General features: G+C 40.1%; 1 protein-coding gene across 1 annotated transcript; it reads right to left on the bottom strand.

Moving 5' to 3' along the window:
- Positions 1-131: 131 nt before the first annotated feature.
- si:dkey-98f17.5 (uncharacterized protein LOC569123 homolog) lies at positions 132-17,695 on the bottom strand. The gene is made up of 12 exons (XM_050051799.1): positions 17,533-17,695; positions 15,000-15,111; positions 12,355-12,448; positions 11,488-11,542; positions 8,204-8,344; positions 7,952-8,112; positions 7,763-7,861; positions 5,632-5,777; positions 5,279-5,450; positions 5,032-5,144; positions 3,226-3,313; positions 132-1,747 (listed from the first exon to the last, which is right to left on the bottom strand). The coding sequence occupies exons 1-12, from the start codon at positions 17,642-17,644 to the stop codon at positions 1,694-1,696; spliced, it is 1,347 nt and encodes a 448-aa protein (XP_049907756.1). The 5' UTR covers positions 17,645-17,695; the 3' UTR covers positions 132-1,693.
- Between the last annotated feature and the right edge of the window lie 1,534 nt (positions 17,696-19,229).

Genomic DNA, 19,229 nt, shown 5'->3' with positions numbered 1-19,229 from the left:
AACTTTGAAATAAAAGTCTTCCAACAATAACTAGTCTCTGCTTTATGTGACACCTCATTCTCCATGTTTCTCCACCTGCTGTTCATGTGTGCATTCATCACGTCATTAAAACAGTCAGTAGAGTCAAAGTCGGTAGAAAATGTTTAATAACTCCAGGAAGTGACAGAGCATAGTTTGAAGGTTTAAAAGTTTCATTTTGGGATTACTAAAAAAACATTCTAGTCAAATTTGGAAAAATGACAGAACAGATAAAGTCACACGCAAGTTTCACAAATTTATAAATGACTTATCCCAGAAAAACAAGATTTTTCCTGAACAAGGAGGAGTACACACACAATACAACAGTGTTCACAATGATATTGCAAACAGCCCGTAGAGGTTTTTCTACATTATTTGGGTAAAAAGCACCTTGAAGATGAATAAATATATCTACAAACACTGGAGTGAAGGCATTACATGGTGTTGTCATACAGTCACACAGATCAATAAACAACATGAAGGGTTCAGCGCTCTTTAACAACTAGGACAGTGATTCCCAACTGGTGGGTCACAGGTCCATTTCGAATGGACCAAAAGTGACTTGCAAATGTGTTAAGCTTGTAAAAAGCACTTTATTATGAAGTACAGGGAATTTCCGCACAGAGTTTTTATTCTGAAGTGCTGTTTGCTAGAGTGAGTGACTAACGAACAACTATTTGACAGAGACAGCAACTAGCTCAATGACATGGCCAAACGCAAGTATGTTGCTGAATGTAATAAACTGTGTGGACCTTGAAGTGATGACTAAGGAGAAATCTGGACCCTGTGGCTGGACCAGTTGGGAACCATTGAACTGGGAGATACCATCAGTGCAGTGACATCACTACTCACCAGTTTTAGTATACTGCTCTCATACCACAGGCTCTGACTATGGTTTATGTAAAATACTATCACATGATAATGAATCATTTATAAAAATATCTGATGTCTGGACAAATCCCACAACAGAACAAACGTCTAACAGTTGGGCAGTCAAAACCTTTGGAGGCAGGAGAAAGCTTGCAGCTTTACTGGTATGAAAATAGTTGATAAAATGTGCGACCATAATGCCCAAGAGTTATCACAGCATTGGTTATTGCTAACAGTGAAACATAAGTGCAGGACATTCTGGGACCTTATAGAGACGACATGACAGACTTCAGGACGGTGCTGTGAGAGTTGAGAACTACATGACAACACTGAGAACAGGCTTTACAGAGGACATCATACAAACATTTTTTGCTGGCAGGAGGCAGCTGCAAATTACTTATAACAAAATTGAGAAAAATTTGTAAACACTTCATTCTGACATTAATTTTTATGTAGTACAAAAACTGAGAAAAATGAATTCACATTATGAGATGTGCTTTTATCAAACGATTATAATCACAGACTCTCCTGCACTGACTTATAAAGGCACTTCATATTAATCTTTAATTGAAGCTCTTGAGATGATGCATACTGGCAGTGATAGCTGCTGCATTGAGACGTTATACTAGCCTGACTGAAATTAGAAAAACCTGATCATTTGGTGGATGATCATCTGCTTAAAAAAGTCCCACTGATTCCTTTATGAACACTAAATGATGCCCCTTGGCAGACGCGCCAATTTTCACAAAAATCTTGTAGCAATATGCCGACACACATGTGAAATCCATCTTCAGCTGACCCGAGGTCAGAGGTCATATTCTGCGGCGCACTGCTGAAGGTACCATTCATACAATTTACCCTGTGGAGTAAAATTAACTGTGTGAGATTCTGATGGTTCAAATTTGACAAATGAAATTGAGTTCATTAAAACATGCAGTGAAGCTGTGATATATACATGAAATTCTGGGACAGGTTCTGGTCTGCTTTCTTTTTTTTTCCTGCAACAGTCATTTAATTTAATCACATTCTGTATTGACCTCTCTATATAGTAGATTTCATTGCTAATGAGTTTGCCATTCCTGTGCTGGGTTTAATTTGCCTTTCACAAGGGACTGACAATAAATAGTGCAGCATGCAATCCAACATAAAAAAAATGATACCAGCTGACACATTAGCACTTTATATAGTTGTTGTGGTGAAGTGTTAGCAGTGCAGCTGTGGGCTGTAAATTCAAAACAATTAACCAAGAGAAGCAAAAAAATCTCTCTAGCGCTGCAGAGTTAGGTAATAATTTTTTCTGTGTGTTATTAAGGACGCTGTCTGCATTACACACAGTAATTACTATGGCTGAGATAATATGCTTACCTCCTGAAACTTGGGTGCTGATACTATATGAAGTGCAATTTTATGTATTGTGATTTGATATTACTTTTTATTGCGCTTTATGTTTGCTTTTTTAACCTACCCAACAGGAAAGGTTGAATCATTTACTGTATATCATGAGGCATATTTCCAAAAACAGTGTATATCACATGTCAGTCAGTCTTTCTGACTTTTATTTCAGTAGCATCTATGATGCTATATGAAAGTGGTAAATAAAAAAATTTGAAGTAAACTACTACATTTAGCTGTTTCTGCACACCGAGCTAATGCCTTAAGAAAATAATAAATAAAATTAAATATCGGGCTAAACTGAATAGAGCCCATGAAAACTACACACAGCACAAATATGCACCCTTAAATTAACATCCTTCACATATGAAACTGAATTTTAAAACTGCCCTTTCAAAAACCCAGTCTTGACTAAAAGTCACAGATTTTTTTTTATTTTTTTTTAGAAAATCTAAATATATATACTGTGTATGTGCTACCCTCTTCTGGCATGCAATTTCTCCATCTAGTGTTTGCTGTATTTTTAAACCCAGTGGGAAATTTGAATTTGACTTTGACCCTTTGTGGGTGCTGTAGCTGCTCAGTGGAGTGTTTCAGCAGAGTAGAAGATTGGGTTAGAAATGTGAAGTCAGCAGCTATCAGGTCATTTCCACAGAGCACAGGAAATATGTGTCTGTAAGTATGAGCACACATGTCGTATGTTAAGCGTGTGCAGTAAAATGGATTGTTTGATGAGATAATATTATGGCGAGCATAATGTTAATTTGTGTGTTATTGACAATCCCCATTATGTTTTAGCATTGAGCTAACAGACCAAGCACTAGTTTAATTTAAAACTGAATATCAAAAAAATCATTTCAAAAATTCAGGAATAAAAAAATTGATTCAGGAATCACAAAAAAAAAAAACCTTTTGTACTAGACACGGCACAAAACAGAATCTTACCTTCTTTGCTTTGACGATATCCTGGATATAGTCACTGTATTCAGCCATTGTCCTCTTCTCCTTCTTTGTCAACGTCTTATTCCCTCGGCTGAGAATAAAGAACAGCACAACAATGTATGCTCAGAATTTCAATAATCACTTCCTGTGTTTGTGTGTCTGTGTGTATGTGTGTGAGATTGTGTATATGTTTAATGCATTCTCGGAACGCATCGGCTGTATTCGGTGTCTGACTTCCGGCAGACAGCGATACAGCCTCTGGGGGCAGACCCCCGATTTTTTGGCATTCCGGTTTGATTTGGGCGGAGGAGGCGAACTTCCATTTCCGACTTCCGACTTCCGTTTATATATAAGTAAATATGCTGAACTATTGCGATGGATTCAGAGTTTGCAGTGAGTATAGCATGACCTCACACACCCTCTGTCTGTGTTGATCTCCAGCCCATTGTTTACAAGCCGGTCTGGCTGCGCGTTCATGTACGTTCATGTGAATCCCCCCCTCCGGGAGCCCTTGGCCCTCCCTCCCTATAAAAGGCTACAGCCAGTGAGCAATGGCAGTGCGTATTTTCGAAATGAAATGAACGGAACGTCCACCTGAAGACAACCAGGATCTGACATTACCTCTAAAGAAACAACTGTTGTTGGCAAAGAAGTTGTCGGATAAAGAAAGGGACAGAACTCGGATTAACATTGGCCTTGCATTTCCAAGGTGGAGAGCACTGCAAGAGCTAAAGGGGCTACAATCTGACTCGGAGCTAGCNCTCCATAGCCGCAAGCTACTCCAGTAGCCGTAGTAGCTCTAGTGCTAACTCTGGGGAGCTAACGCTAACATTCCTCTCTTCTGGGCTCACGGAGAAGAGTTGGAACGTTAGCATGGCAGCCGACTAGTGCTAACGCTAACGTCCCCACGCTTAAGCAGGCTCCCGGAATGTTAGCATGGCAGTCGACTGGTGCTAACGCTAACGTCCCCACGCTAGAGCTCGCCGGAGCCGAGAAGCAGGCTCCCGGAACGTTAGCATGGCAGCCAACTAGTGCTAACGCTAACGTCCCCACGCTTCTCGGCTCCGACTCACTGAACCTGGCGGAGAAGCGTGGGGATGTTAGCACTAATGGGCTGCCATGCTAACGTTCCAACTCTTCTCCGTGAGACCATGAGCCCGCCCGGGTTGGAGAGCAGAGGTAGAGGGAGGAGTGGCTCATGACACACTTTGTTTTGCTCTACAGGCAGTGCACAACAGCGAACCTAGCGGTGAAACGATTTCGCTTATTGGTCCTTTAATTGTTTGTTCCAAAAAATATCAGAAAATAGTGAACAATGTCCATCAGAACTTCCTAAACCCCAAAATGGCGTCTTTGAGTTTATTGTTTTGCCCAATGAACAGTTCAAAACTTAAATAAATTTAGTTTCTCACCATTGAGAAGATGAAATCAGTTCATTTTGGGCCTTTTACTTATTTAATCAATTTATTAATCAAGATAGATGCAGATAAAGTTTCTGTTGACAGACTAATTAATTAATTAATGAGATTTGTGCTTGGGATGTTTATAGGTATATACCCCCACAGCACTCAAGTGATGTCGAGGCTTAATAAAAAGGTAGTAGACCATAGGCAGCAAAAAAAAAAAAAAAAGGTAAAAAAAAGTATAGCGCGGTGAAACGTGTGAATCTGGGGTTGGCTTTTACTTTCAGTTTTGCTGGCCCATGTTTTCAAACAGTAATCAACAATCCTGCATAGTACACCTTTGTAACTGTTTCAGGTCTACATGTGTGTATACAGTGTGTTTGTAATGTGTATTTGTAACACTCACCCTGCAAAATGCTTTGCTAGGTAAAGCAGGAGATAACAAAAAGCTCCAAAAATGATGACAACCACAACTTGTCCATCTTCTGGTATCCAGTCCCATAAATACATCACTATTCCCTGTTGGACACACGTTGAAAAGACACTCAGATAAACATGTACGCCTTGAGAACAAAGTGCAAAATATGGAATTAAATTATATTTTAGTTCAGTTTTATTGTTCAAATATCACCAGCATGATTCTCAAGTCTTACTGTGAAGATGGAGAGCGTCCAGGCCACCCCTTCACCCAACAGCTCATCCAGCTGCTCTTTGGAGAGGGTTTGCATGACGAAACTGAGGATGAAGAGGACAGGAAGGAAAATACCCAGAGCGCCACACAAGAACGAGTGAAGACGGACGCTTTTGTTGTGAGTCGCATCAGCCCTGCGTGCACACAGAGAAAATCTGGTTTTAATATCACATTTTCTGCAGCAGATAATAATATTGGGTGACTCTTATCTCTTCCGTATGCACATGATAAGGTTTATTTGCTCTGAGATGCCACCTTTTGCATTAGGGTAAATTAAATTTAACACATGGTGTGCTGTAGGGTGAGAGGTCGAACCTGTCCTTCTCCAGTCTGCTGCTGATGGTGGAACAAATAAGGTCACAGTCTTTCTCCAGCTGATCCAAAGTCTTCTGAACGGCCTGGTTGATAGTTTTCTCGATGGTCTGACACACCCCATCGATCTGGTTCTCACAGCGGCTCGGCTAAACAACACAGAGGCTCGTTATTGCATCTGCTTTTGAATAATTATACAAAAGTGTTACAGCTGTGCATCTCAAAGACAGAACGAATCCTGGGGGTATTTTGACAGACAGCCGTGTGCACTTCGCAGGAAGTGAAGCTACACTTGCTCAGCGAAAATAAATTGGAGGTGGGGAGGTGCGCACAAATCTCTGGTGCAGAGTGGAGCTTTGTGGTTGTAGATCACAAGATGGTGCAGCAGTAACTCAGGACTCGAGCCGCCATTGTCAAAGGTGGCTGATCAAAGACCATGGTTTACAACCCTTGTCCCTCTACCCTCCCCCAAGAATAGATAACTCTCTCAGTCATTATATCGCAAAATGAATCATACTGTTCCAGCCATCAAGGGCCACCAGGAAACCAGGAGTGGAAAATTTACATTCAAGGATAATCAATGGCTGTTCAACCCCCACGGATTGCAGGGAGCTTTAAATCCTGACCAAAGATCGGACCTGATCTGAGATCTGTTAAAGAAAAACATCAGAGACAGTTCCATTCTGGTGAGGGGGGACACAGCAAGATTAAAGACCCAGTGAAATGAAATATACATTTTCCCAGCTTTAATTCTGAGTCCCTGTATTCATCAATTATCTTTAATTATATGCCAAAAAATCTGTATTTTTACATCAGAATCCCTGTCTTTCCTCTTCCAATTTCAAATGCCTGATGACTCATCCCGCATTCAGGGGCGCTAACAAAAGTACATCCAATCAAACAAAACTTTGGGTGAATAACTAGCCACACCGGTCATAAAATAGTGTGTGTGGGTCGTAGCAAACTGTGTCTGGTTGGTTGTAGTAGCTAAAAGAGCAATGTGGAGAGGAAGAGAGAGAGATGTGTGTTTGGATATCAGTGGGCAAAATCTTTGTTTTCATTTCCAATGTAGCAAAGGTCTAATTCATCTCTCCTTCACCCTCCTCCTGATCTGTATCTCAATAATATGCTTGACTCTGAGCCCGCCCACTTTTTAGTGGTCCAATCAGTTGCTATGGATTTGAATCCGTCTTGTAACTGTACACTGCTAAAGATGCTCTATAACAAAATATAACACATTACGAGCTTTACCAATGGTATTAAAAGGTACACATCTCAGTCTCCTAAGTGAGTGTGGTCTCCTCACCCCTTCATCCATCCACCTCGTTTGGAAGCGTTGTAAATGTTGTGTAAATGGATGAAAGCAGATTCAAAACAATACAGCACAGTACAAATTTCATGTTTGCTCCTTATTTATCTGCTGCTTCATATCTGAAATTAACCCAGAATTAGATCATCTAATAATGTTCTCTGTTCCCCCTCTGAAAACAGTTAAATAGTATGTATTATTATAAATCTATTTATATTTATATTTCTCTGGTTGGATGATGACAGCAGCAGCGCAGTGAAACCAGACAGTTTAGCCCCAACAGGGAGAAGATATTCTGTGGTGCTAGATCTTGTGAGAGTGTGACATGTCTCGAACAAAGTTAATTTTCTCCTGATATGTCTTTCTAAAATATGCCATTTTAGTTTCAGCATGTTCTGGAGATATGTGGCTTGTGAAAACTGGGTCCAATGTTTACTTTGATGAGTACGTGATTAAAAAAAAAAAAAATCATTTGTGCTCAGATTCACTTTTCCCATTAAAATTAATGGACTCAAGACCGCTCCTAGTCTACTAAAGGGGCGGGGCAGTGATGAAACCCATGTGACACAGGTTCATGAAATAAAGGTAAAGTGAGCTGTCTCAGTTCATCAATGGTCTCTGACACCGTTCAAATATTCTGTTTCACCGGGAAATATGTCACACTTTGAGGAGAAGTGTCAGATGGTTATTGCTGTTTTCACTTTGTAAAATTAAAAGCTGAAACTAAAATCATGCAGATTTTGACTTAAGTTTTTAAAAAATGTTAAAATGACACTGTTAACTGGCAGAGAACATACAGGACATGCAGCTAGCAAACAGTCTTACCCTTTGTGGGTTGGGGATGTATATTGTAGGCATCTCAAAACCACATTTGTTGAGACCTGGACGACGGCACAGCTCCTGGACTATCTGCATCATCACCCTCTGCAGAAAGAAGCAAATTTATTAGATTTAAGTTGACTTCCTTGAGATCAAATCAGTCATAAACCTTCTAACAGCCATAAGTAAACTCACCTGTCTGTCTGTTTCCCTCCCAGCTTCATCGGCCTTGCTGAGGTAGAAAAACAGTTTGTCTCTGCATTTCTCATTCAGCTTCTCCACAATGTTGAGTGTGCGTTTGCAGAGCGCCTGGCCCATCGGGTCGAAGAACACAAATATAAGATCGGCCTGTTCTCCTGCACACACACAACAAACAATAAAAACATCCATTAGAGAATCCCAGCAGCTTTAGAGTGGGTAGTAAACCTTACAGCTGCGAAGACATACCCATCCAGGTGATGGCGCTGTTGACATCAAAAGGGTAGACCATGTCTCCGTCCACCAAACCAGGTGTGTCCACAAATGTCACCAGACTGAACTTCTTCTGCTTGGAGGTGGAGATCTCAGCACACAGATAGTCTGTAACACCTGGAATAAACAAACGCAGTGTGTGTACAGGTGCTTCCTTCAGGATAATTTCATAGTAACAAAGACGATAAATAAAAAGTGGAGTCCCTGCAGGAAGCTGTCACCTCTAATGACTATATTATTATGTGCTGGTGGAAGCCGCAGTGCGGTCAATACTTGGAAACCTGAGGGAGGCCAGCAGTGACACAAAAGATCAAGAAGCAGTCAACTTCTGGTGCTTGCAGGTTTGCATTAGCAAGAAATGTGCATTTGTAATTGAACTGAAAAAAGGTACAGGGCGATCTGGATACAGATGTTAGCTGTAAACATGCATCAACACAATCTGAGAGAAACAAACATCAATAAATTCAGGGTCGAACTCAAAACAGCGGCCACACCCTCGGGGGTCAAACTTCAATTTTAACACAAGAAAACATTCGTTAGGTCTCAGTTTTCTCTCCGTCCCCTCTGCGGAGCGGTCTGTTGTCATGGTTACACACAACAGCTCTTCAACTGGCAGCTTTAGTGTGGGGCGTGGGACATAAAGCTAGCCAGTGAAGAACGACTGTGAGGCAACGCGCTGTGAGGTTACGATACTCCACAACCACCACACGAGTCGCCCTTTAAACCCCGACCCTGAGCACCAGAACAGGATCACTATTTAGACACTATTGACAAAATAAAGCCCACCCACACCCAGCACCCCATCCTCCCTCTACACACACACACACAGAGGCCTGGGATGATACTGAGGCTGTTTCATAGGAAGAGGCAGGTGTTAACAGCCAGTACAAATCCCATCCTTGTGCTGCAGCGAGCAGGGCCACTGCTGCTGTGGCACATTAGCATTCCCTTATGTTTCTCTTACATCAGCATGGCCACAGTATCAATGCATCTGCCTCCTATCACACGTCTTAGAAGAGTATTCCCACAGCCTCGCTATATTGAGCCATTATTGTCGCGGACAAGGTGACAGGATGACTGCTGCTCTCACAGGAAAAACATCATATACATGCAGATACTATCAAGTAGCTTTACTTTAGATCTCTGTAAGGCTGCTGGTCTATACTTCCCTTACACATGCATGCACCTTTCCATTACTACAACGACAAAAACAGAAATTATTAAAGTAAGAATAAGTGAATCAAATAGCCTTGATGCAGATATATCCATCCACTCCAGCTGAAGAAAGTCCTCTGAGTCTGTTGAAAGGTGAAAAGGAAATGAGGGCAATACTCGCCGATGGGTGCTAAGTTCCTCAAGTGACTGTAACTGAGAAGGCTACACTGGAGATCCTGTGCACGAGGAAAAGGGCAAAGGCTGCAATAATGCTGCATCGACCAAGACTAAAAAAGAACTTGTTGGACTAAACAGGTCAAACAAGACGCAGTGCAAATATATCTTAAGAAAATGAGTAAACAACACGGCCAAAAATCTAACAATATAGAACCACCTGACGTGTGACGAAAACAGTCCCATGCAGTATTTTAAACTCTTGACAACAGGTTGATAAGACAAAGACAGAAAGACAGAGTTAAACATCCTTTATGTAAGTCTAAAACAACATCGAGAAGTATCTCTAAGCACACCCCAAAGGAGAGCAAACTGTATAACCAGCAGCTACTCCCACATAAGGATATATGGTGCTTTTCTGATGAGTCATCCTCAGTCGCTGTGACAGGTAAACAAACGCCTGATATAGTGTATTTCCAGAGGCGGCGGTGAAGTTCAAATAAAAAGCCTGCTTGTATTCCAGCAGCAGATCGTTGGTGTTGCTCGGGGCCTGCGGAGTGGAGCTGCTGCTGCTGCTGCTGCTGCTGGGGCTGTGCCGTCTCTAATGGCTGTGACATTTCTCAGCAGCTCCTCCTGACTCCGCTGCACTGCTGTCGATGGGGCGTGTGACTCACAAGCCATACCGTGAGCGCTCCGGTCCGCACCCAGTGAACCCTCACTCTCCACGCACTCACTATCAAACGCATGCACATACATTACCACCCTCCCCCACCACCACCCTCCGCACTGATGCTCCCACTCAGACAGCAGGCACACCCTGACTTTCTGCACGACCACCTCAACATCCAGAGACCACTACTGACGCACACAGAGCTGAGTCCGATTGTCCCAAAACAATATGCCACTAATTACGTCTCTTTCTTCAGTGTGAGTGTAATCTCGACTCCCATATCTCAGAAACAAACTGCACAAATGTAATGAGAGGGGGGAAAGGAGTGTGGACTGATTTATAAAGAAAACTTAATACGTCAAAGATATGACTCAGCGTTGAGTCATCAAGGTGAAGCACCTCAACTCAAATCACCAGAATCTACCATGTGGAAACCAGAAACATGTTAGCAACACAGTTAAATTTCATGAGCAACACACAGGATTAAACAGCCAGAATTTTAGTGGATGAAATGTTTTAATGTTTCAAAACTCAACTTTTGAACTTGAGCCCAGTCTATAACGTATGCTTAGATTAACTTTCCAGTAAGAAATATTCATGGGCCACACAGCAGAGCGCTATCTTAAACCTCAAAGGAGCCAATCTCTGGCTGCAGCTCCTAATTACATTCATCTCCTGCTCACTATTCCTACTGCTGTTCCAGTAAATGTTAACACTTCATCCTCTCTGTTCGCTCTCTGATGGTTTCCATCGTGATGTCAGCCGAGGAAAAAAAACAGATCAATAAAAAGACACAATCATATGTATTTCTGCCCTGCACACACTACAAAGGTGATGACATTAATTTAAATTTCAGGCATCACACTCAAAGTTAATGAGCATGTGTTGTGCACCACGACTGCAGTGCTGATCTTATCATCGCACATTTTACGCTAGTTTCAGTATCAAAGGCAGAGAGATGCAACGCCACAAGATTTAAGAGATTATCCTCACAAGGAACACGTAAAACATTAACTAAACTGTTAACATTATGCATGATATTTAGAAATATCTCCGTTACATGATGCATCTCATTAAAAACAGTGCAGGATTTAAACATAATGGTTCATTTAAGAACATATAAATGGATATCAGTGAAGGATTAGCACAGTGGAGAGGCATGTTGTTATTTTAGGTACAACCATGTGAAATACTTAAAATAGTGCACTTTTTAGACACCCTTTATAACTTACTGGTGCTAAAACAAGAAGAAAAGGCTTACCTTTGAACTCCAGGAGTGGACGAAAGTGAGGGTAGAGATGTAGCGTTGCATTCCCCTGTGAAAGAGTTAAAAGCACAACGTGAGAAATAACCTGATCAGACAAATATTGATCTGCATTTCGTCTGAGCTTCAGACCCGCTACAACAGAGTCCTCTCTCTTCTTGGTACTTCGTACTCAGTCTTTTTTCACCAGCCGCTGCAGCTCGGCACGCTCGCTTTAAGCTTTTTCTGTACATAGGAGATAATCCTTCCACTCTGCAGTCCTGCGCTGCAAATATATTATTCATCTTCATCACCTTCACCACAGCAGGATGTGAGCAGAGAGGCAAAGGATGAGAGAAGACGGAAAGACAGGTGTCTCCCGAGCCTGTTTATATGCTGCAAAGAGGCATCCTCTGTGTGTGTGTGTGTGTGTGTGTGTGTGTGTGTGTGTGTGTGTGTGTGTGTGTCTTTACAACAAAGCCCCTCATTGGAGCAGCATACAGAATGAGAAATCACCACTGACTAAAGGAGTGCCCCTCCGTACAAGCTGACATCAAATGTATCACTTCATCAACCTTTATAAGCAGCTGCAGCTTCAGCTCCCATAACTAAAGTTAGAAAACCCTCACCCACAGAACTGTACTGTCTGATTATGAAACGCTGTTAATTAAAAAGTAAGTACTGTTAAATACTTTTAATTAACAAACACCAATAAGACCTAGAAATAAATTATAAAAGCATTAAAATGAAGCATGCAGCACAAAGTTGGTTGAATTTATTATGGTTCTCTTTTCAAGCATTAGTTGGTACCTTCCACCAGAGTTTATATACATTAAATTCTTCTGCAGGAGCGCTGTAAATTCTTGTCTTCATGCCTGTTCTTACCGTCAATGATTCTCTTTTGCGACCACTTGTGATGAACGTAAACCCCTGCGTTTCAATGGCGACGCCTGTTTTCTGGATGTGCTCTTCGACATACCTGCAATGACAGAAATGGGCATTGAATTCATCAAAAAAAAAAGAAATCTTATTTTTGATTTTGCATTTATCAATGCACAGGACATACAACACTTTATACTGTATGATAGCTGCAGCTACTTAACAAGTAGTGTATCATTTTTATTTATTTATTTTTTTTACAATGCATCAATTTTAAATGTCAGAAAATGTCATGTTATTTATTTTGTCTAATGAACAGATACAATTTAAAAATATTTAATTTACATTATCCAAAGCAGGTAAGTTGCAAATACTCAAATTAAAGAGGCTGGGACAAGTGAGTGTGTTGGGCATTTTGTCAATTTATTTTCTGTCTATCATCTGATCAGTTAATTGTTTGATCATTTCAGCACGGATTCCTATAAACTAGCCTGGTGCCTGTATAAAAGGGCAGTTTACATGTTAGAGGACTGTAGGAGGTGGGATGTGAACCTGTCATCAGTGTTGTTGTTATGAATTAACACCTCAGGAGGTCAGACGATAAACTACACAATGTAAAAAAGGATACGGCTCATTAAAATGTGCAGACAAGCTGATAAAACTTCCTCTTATACTCTAATGCTTTAAAATCCAACAGTTCTTCCTATTAATAATAAATGTGAGAAATATTAAGATTAAATCTGTAATATTTGCATAAAGTCGGAGAGCAACACGCTTTTTTTAACCTCATGCAAATATTACAGATGTTAATCATAACAGTGAAAACTGTTGCTTCCAGCCAGGACGAATCCCCAAATTACTGCTTAAACCAATCTAACAGCAGCTCTGTAAATGACATAATGTTACATCAATGGGCACAGAGAGTCTGCTGTAACTTATCTAATATTGCCATTGCTGTTAAGTCTCACCCTTAAACACACATTAGCTAAAAACACCAACAGACCCAAGAGAGCCCCCCGCCCCCCACGCCAAAACATGTGAGGTCAGCGAGCATTAGCATGATTGACAGCTGCGCTCTTCACAACACATTCCTGAATTAGCTGAGGGGAACATTTCAGCTGTAACAGAGTTTTCAGACCCTCACATAGACACTACAGTAGGGCTCTAAGATGTCACAATTTTTAAACAGAACAATTTAATCATCTGGATGGAGAGTTAATTGGCAACATTTTTTTAAATGATTAGTTGTTTCAATTATTTTTCCAGCAAAAATGCCAAACGTGCTGCTTCTTTTGTCACGTATGGAATAACTTAAGGTTTTAGATAGTTTATTAAACTAAAAAAGCTTTATGGAAGATGTCACCTTGAGCTCTGGGAACATGTGAAGGTGATTTTTTCACTATTCTCTGATATTTTATAGGCGGAATTATTAAATGAGAACATTAAGGCAAAATTTATTGATAAAGAAAATAAACTTTGCACCCTGATCTAAAAGATCATTGGTATTATATGGCATTAAAGGGAAACTACGACTATTTTCAAAATTCATACATGTTATTCCTATGGTCTAAAATAGTCCAAAAAAGTTACTGAACATGAACAACTCTCTCCCAAATCCAAAATCTAGAGTGCTAAACCTCAAATCTGTGATGTCATCGGGTATAAAGACTGGCGCTGCTCCACAGACAATGAATTGGGAAAGATGTTATAGATGACACTGAGAGCACTCAGGGGATTGTTCTGAGTATATGGGTACATTTTCTGTCTCAGAGATGAGCACACTACAATAGAAAAAAGATCAGTTGGGTATTAAAAAAAACAACATACATTCTGTGGGCCCTATTCATCGTCTATGGAGAAGCTCCAGACTTTACACTTGATGACATCACAGGTTTCTGGCTTTGAGAGAGAGCAGCTCATGTTCACAAATATTGATTTAACTTTCTACGGCCATGGAAATAACACACTGGAATTCGTAGTTCAGGTGGTGTTCTCCTTTATTAACAGGGGAGTGGTCCATATACCCACACTTCTTAAGTTTTATTAGGCTATTGTGGGAAATATTACTATCAATTAGTGATCAATGAGCAGGACTGTTTGGTGGAAATATTGAATTTACAGCATGTTAAGATTAATGTGGGGAAGTACCTGGATTTTTCAGTTGTATTAGCCAGAAATATAAATTTGGAACAAATGGGTATCTACAGTTTCTAAAAACATTTTCTTATAATAACAGTATATATGGTTATGAAGACATCAAATTATATGAAAGAGAATTTTTATGCGTCTCATCCACCCCAAATGTTCAATGAGAATTTGCTGAAAATGGTAAAAAAAAAAAAAGAAAAAAAAAAGAGTTAAACCAGGGAAATAAGCTCATTTTTTTCTCCCGTTTTCTTTTCCATAGCTTCATTCTGTCAGAAGTTTTTACCCAACTGGAAAACAAACTAAACTCTGTTGTCACTGTTAATTCTGTAAATCCAACAGATCCACATTTCCTGTGGCAAAACTGCCAAACAGCATTCACACCATAAAGTCACGTGAGATGATATTTCTGTGTCGCTCGTCACCAAACTCTTCATTCACACATGGAGCACAGCGTGTGAAGCCAAACTGTTCCGTAAGATCCCATCAACAATAAGACATATTACCAGTTAATGAAGGAGCTCTTCCCTGCAGAGTGGTTCCCCATTATCATCACAATGATCTTCTTTCTGGGAGGTAGAAGCCGCACTCCGAGGCTGCTGGCAATCTTCACCAGGCCTGAAAACACACAGACACATGTACATACACACAGAGTACGCAGGGCATGCGGCAATTACAGTGGCATCACAACTGAATGTGTGGAGAAGTGTGAGTGTGAACAGGGTGATCCTGAAATGATGAAAACCCCTTTTTATAAATAAATGTTCGGTCTCATTAGCCGAACGTGCAAAAATGTCAGATTTGTCCACAGGTTAGCATAAAATATATTACAGATGAGAAATATAGTTTGTTATAATGAAAAATAAAATTGAATACATATTAACATGGGTATAAACAGAGCTTTTCTTCCAAACTAATTAAGGTAGAAAAGACGAGGTAATTGGTCATTTAAATAATTTTCTCAGCAAAAAAAGTAAAAAAACAAAAAAAACAAATTATATATTTTATATGACAATTTGCTGCTTTCTATTTGTCATATATCATCATAACCTGGCAATGAACATCTTTGAGTTTTGAGCTGCTGGACAGACAAAACAAGGCATTTAAAGACCATGTTTTAAGAAATTTAAACACAACAAATGTTCAGACATTTAAAGACGATTCAAAGACAACATTTACAGACAAGGTGGTTAGTTGTTTTTCTCTTACATTTTTGGTCATTTAATAGACTAACAATCAATTGATTAATTAGAAAATAATCAGCAAGTTAATCAATGATGAAAATAATCATTAATAATCACTAAATAATCACTAAAAAAATCCTACTTATCCTTTAATTGGTACCACATTACTTATTGCCTTCCAAGAAACTTACTCTGAAATTATTAAAGAATTCAGTTTAAAACTGGAAACATTGTAATAAACTGCGCACAGGAACAAAAGCTCAAATTTACTTCCTAGTCTTATTTCTCTGTTTTATACTGACACACAGAACCTCATTATTACCAGTCATGACAACATGGCGGCTGGTATTGTTTTCAGATTGTGTGTGTTTGTGTTATAATGGCAAAACATGGTCCCAGTGACACCAATTGTAGTGGGTACTACCACAGAAGCCTTTTAAGTATTTTGTAAGGTGTTTATATGTCTGACTGTCTGTCTGTATACAGATTTTTGTCAACACGATTTTGTCACAACCGTGCAAGATGCAGTCACAAAACATTACAGATGTATATGCTGCCCTCCATTAACCTTGGAAGTCAGAAGCTGGAGCTGGGAATGACGTCACACCCGAGTTGACCGCATTCCAGTTAAACAAGATGGAAAACCATTATTTCACAGTGGGGTTGGCTCTGGCCAGTTTAGGATTACATCACATTACGTGTTGCACATACAAACACTGCAGCAACATGTCCACAGATAAAAGTTGGTCAGGACTGTGTGTATGACTGTTGTAGTGAGACACAAGTAAGACAGAAGTGCTAATGAAATCAAATGGAACACTCCAATTGTTGAGATCAAAATGGAGACAGAGTTTTAAGTTGTGTGCCGTCCATGAGAGGGGCCATTGGCCTTTTAATTGGTACCAAATTACTTAATTCCTTCCAAGAAACTTCCTCAGAAATTATTGAGCAATTCAGTGTTAACAACTGCAAACATTAATATAAATTGAGCACAGGACCAAAACTTAAAATTTACTGTCTACTCATATTTTGACTGTTTAATACTGATGCACAGTCCCTCATTATTCCAACTTCCCAATTCAAATGGAAAGCACCAATAGCTAAGCTCAAAATGAAGGCTGAGTTTAACGATGGGTGCGGTCCAAGCAAGGGTGTAAGAAGTAGGGGAGCAGAGAAGATAAGGGGCCATTTGCCCCCTCACTTGACCCATGCTCAAGTTGTGGATTGCTGTGTCATGGCTGGAATGATCCCATCACAAGATGGTCTCTGGTTCTCTGTAAATCTATAACAAGTTAGTGAAGTGAACCAGTTCCTGTTTCTGTCTCCTCTATTATACCAGAAATACCAATTATACTGTAATAATTCAGGCAGGCCACAATAGCTTTCACATGAAGTATGAATAAGAGAAAAGTCTGCACAGCTTAGCTACACACTGCAACAGGATTATATGGGCAACACAGTTCTCCAGATATTTACCAGGACCACTCCCTCTGTGCAGAGCAGCTCATTATACAGTGTATTACAGTAGGCTGTGTTAAAGTGCGCTGTCCTCATGTTTAAAACACAAATGTAACAGTGTACGTGATGAGCCCTGACAGGTTATTGGCTGATAGGCGCTGCAGAGGAGCCTCACCAGTGTTCAATGTCATGTGTGACACTGACAGATAGCTGCTGCACACCACACACACTTTACACACTCACCGAGCAGCGTTTTAGTTTTAACCTCACCACAAACTTCAGTCCCGCTAAACACAAAGTTACATAACATCACAACTGTGCCTGCTTGTCTCGGCTCTTACGGTCCTAACTTGGCTGCACCGTTGACTCGTATTAATTCAGGTTATTGATTATTTACCGTTTTCGCTGTCGACATATAAACCGTGGCATTCTTTCAGTATCTTCTCGCTCGGTGTGGTGATCGCAGACTCCAGTGGGTTTGCCACAAACCGGGGCTTTCTGCCCGACATTATGGACACTGACACCAACCTGCCGCCTCTCTGCTGTTTCCTACACCGCCAGGGGAAGACTTTTAGTGTTGCACACGGAGTCTCCTGTGCGGATGAAGCGCCCTCCTGTGGCCAGACACTGACATGACACCCAGAACAGGCTCAGTGTGAACAGGCAGACCTGGGGTGCATACTTTGTCTTTTTACTTTTAGTAGGTGCTGCAGCTGCCTTTAAAAAGTAGCCTATGTACTGCTGTTGATTGTAGATTCTAGATTCGTATCAGAGAACTTAACACTTAGTCTATATATCTTTCAGTAACCAATTAAAACAATGGATGATTAATACATACATGCACTTAACTCTTTTCTGCTGCTGCTGGTGTTGCAATATTGTTCTATATGGAAACATGTCACTACTGTCTTTAGTGCTTTTAAAAATTGTATTTTCTTTTATATTGCGTCGACTTTACCTCAAGTTTTAGCACTGAATCACAAATTTCACGATCATTCCATTCTTGTTACTAAAAATCATGTGAAAATCATGTCTCGTTGATGTGTTCAAGGTCTTTTATATTGTATGTCCTGTTTTCTTTTTTCTCTCTCACTTTTTCTTGTTTTGTGTGTGTTGTTTTTGTTTTGTGGTTTGTTGTATTTTAGGTAGCCTTGTGTAACATCCTGGCCAAGGGACTACAGATGAAATATAGTCTTTTGGCTAATTCTGGCATTTTTATACCATGTGTATTCATTAATTTGCACTGTCCCTTCTTAAATAACTAAACTAAACTAAACTAAACATATTATATTTATGACAGTAACATTACACAGGCTATACTTTTTCTCTGTCATTGCTATTTAATACTTATGGCCTTTTGCTGTCGTTTATATTATAATTATTTTATTCAATTAAACAATCTATATTCCTATTATTACTAATCGACGGGTCATCAGTCACCTTAATGCGCTGTCGTTCATCGTTGAGGCATCTGACAGCTGATTCGATGTATTGTCAGCTGCACAGAGGCCAGAAAAGCATGCTGGCTTGCATACTGCAAAATCTAACTGGATGTAGTAGAACATCCTGGTATTTTTGGCATACTGCATTTGACATACTATTTATTTGGACATACTAAATATTTTTCTGGCACACTATATAGTATGGTAGTATGGGGATTGGAACGCACTGTTGACCCTTTGACCTGCATCAAAAATTTCTGGCTGGATTACCCTCAAGGGCCCCACAGGACCCCAGTGATCTGTGTATTATGCCATTCAACTAATTAGGGCTCAAACCCAAGGAAACTATAAAAATGTGATAGTTTCCTTGTTGAGGTAGAATCTTATACTATCTATCAATCTATGTCCATTTTGAAACTGTGCTGATTGTGTAGATCTTCTGTCCTGCCGGGTTGTAGATGTGTGTGACGCATCCATGTTTTAGAATTTGTAGCTTCATGGCTTCAAATGGGTCTGGACAGACAATGAAAACTGTAAACTGTAAATGCAACTTGACTGGTTCGCAGAGGCATACAGCCACAAGACAGTTATTCTAGTTAGACAGTATGTTAGTAAGTGTATTATAAAGTCAATATACTGAGTCTGGTTGCTT

The sequence above is a fragment of the Epinephelus moara genome, chromosome 8, assembly GCF_006386435.1.
Source record: "Epinephelus moara isolate mb chromosome 8, YSFRI_EMoa_1.0, whole genome shotgun sequence".
NCBI lineage: Eukaryota > Metazoa > Chordata > Actinopteri > Perciformes > Serranidae > Epinephelus > Epinephelus moara.
Note: the sequence above shows the minus strand (reverse complement) of the source record. Positions and strands in the feature narration are given on the sequence as shown.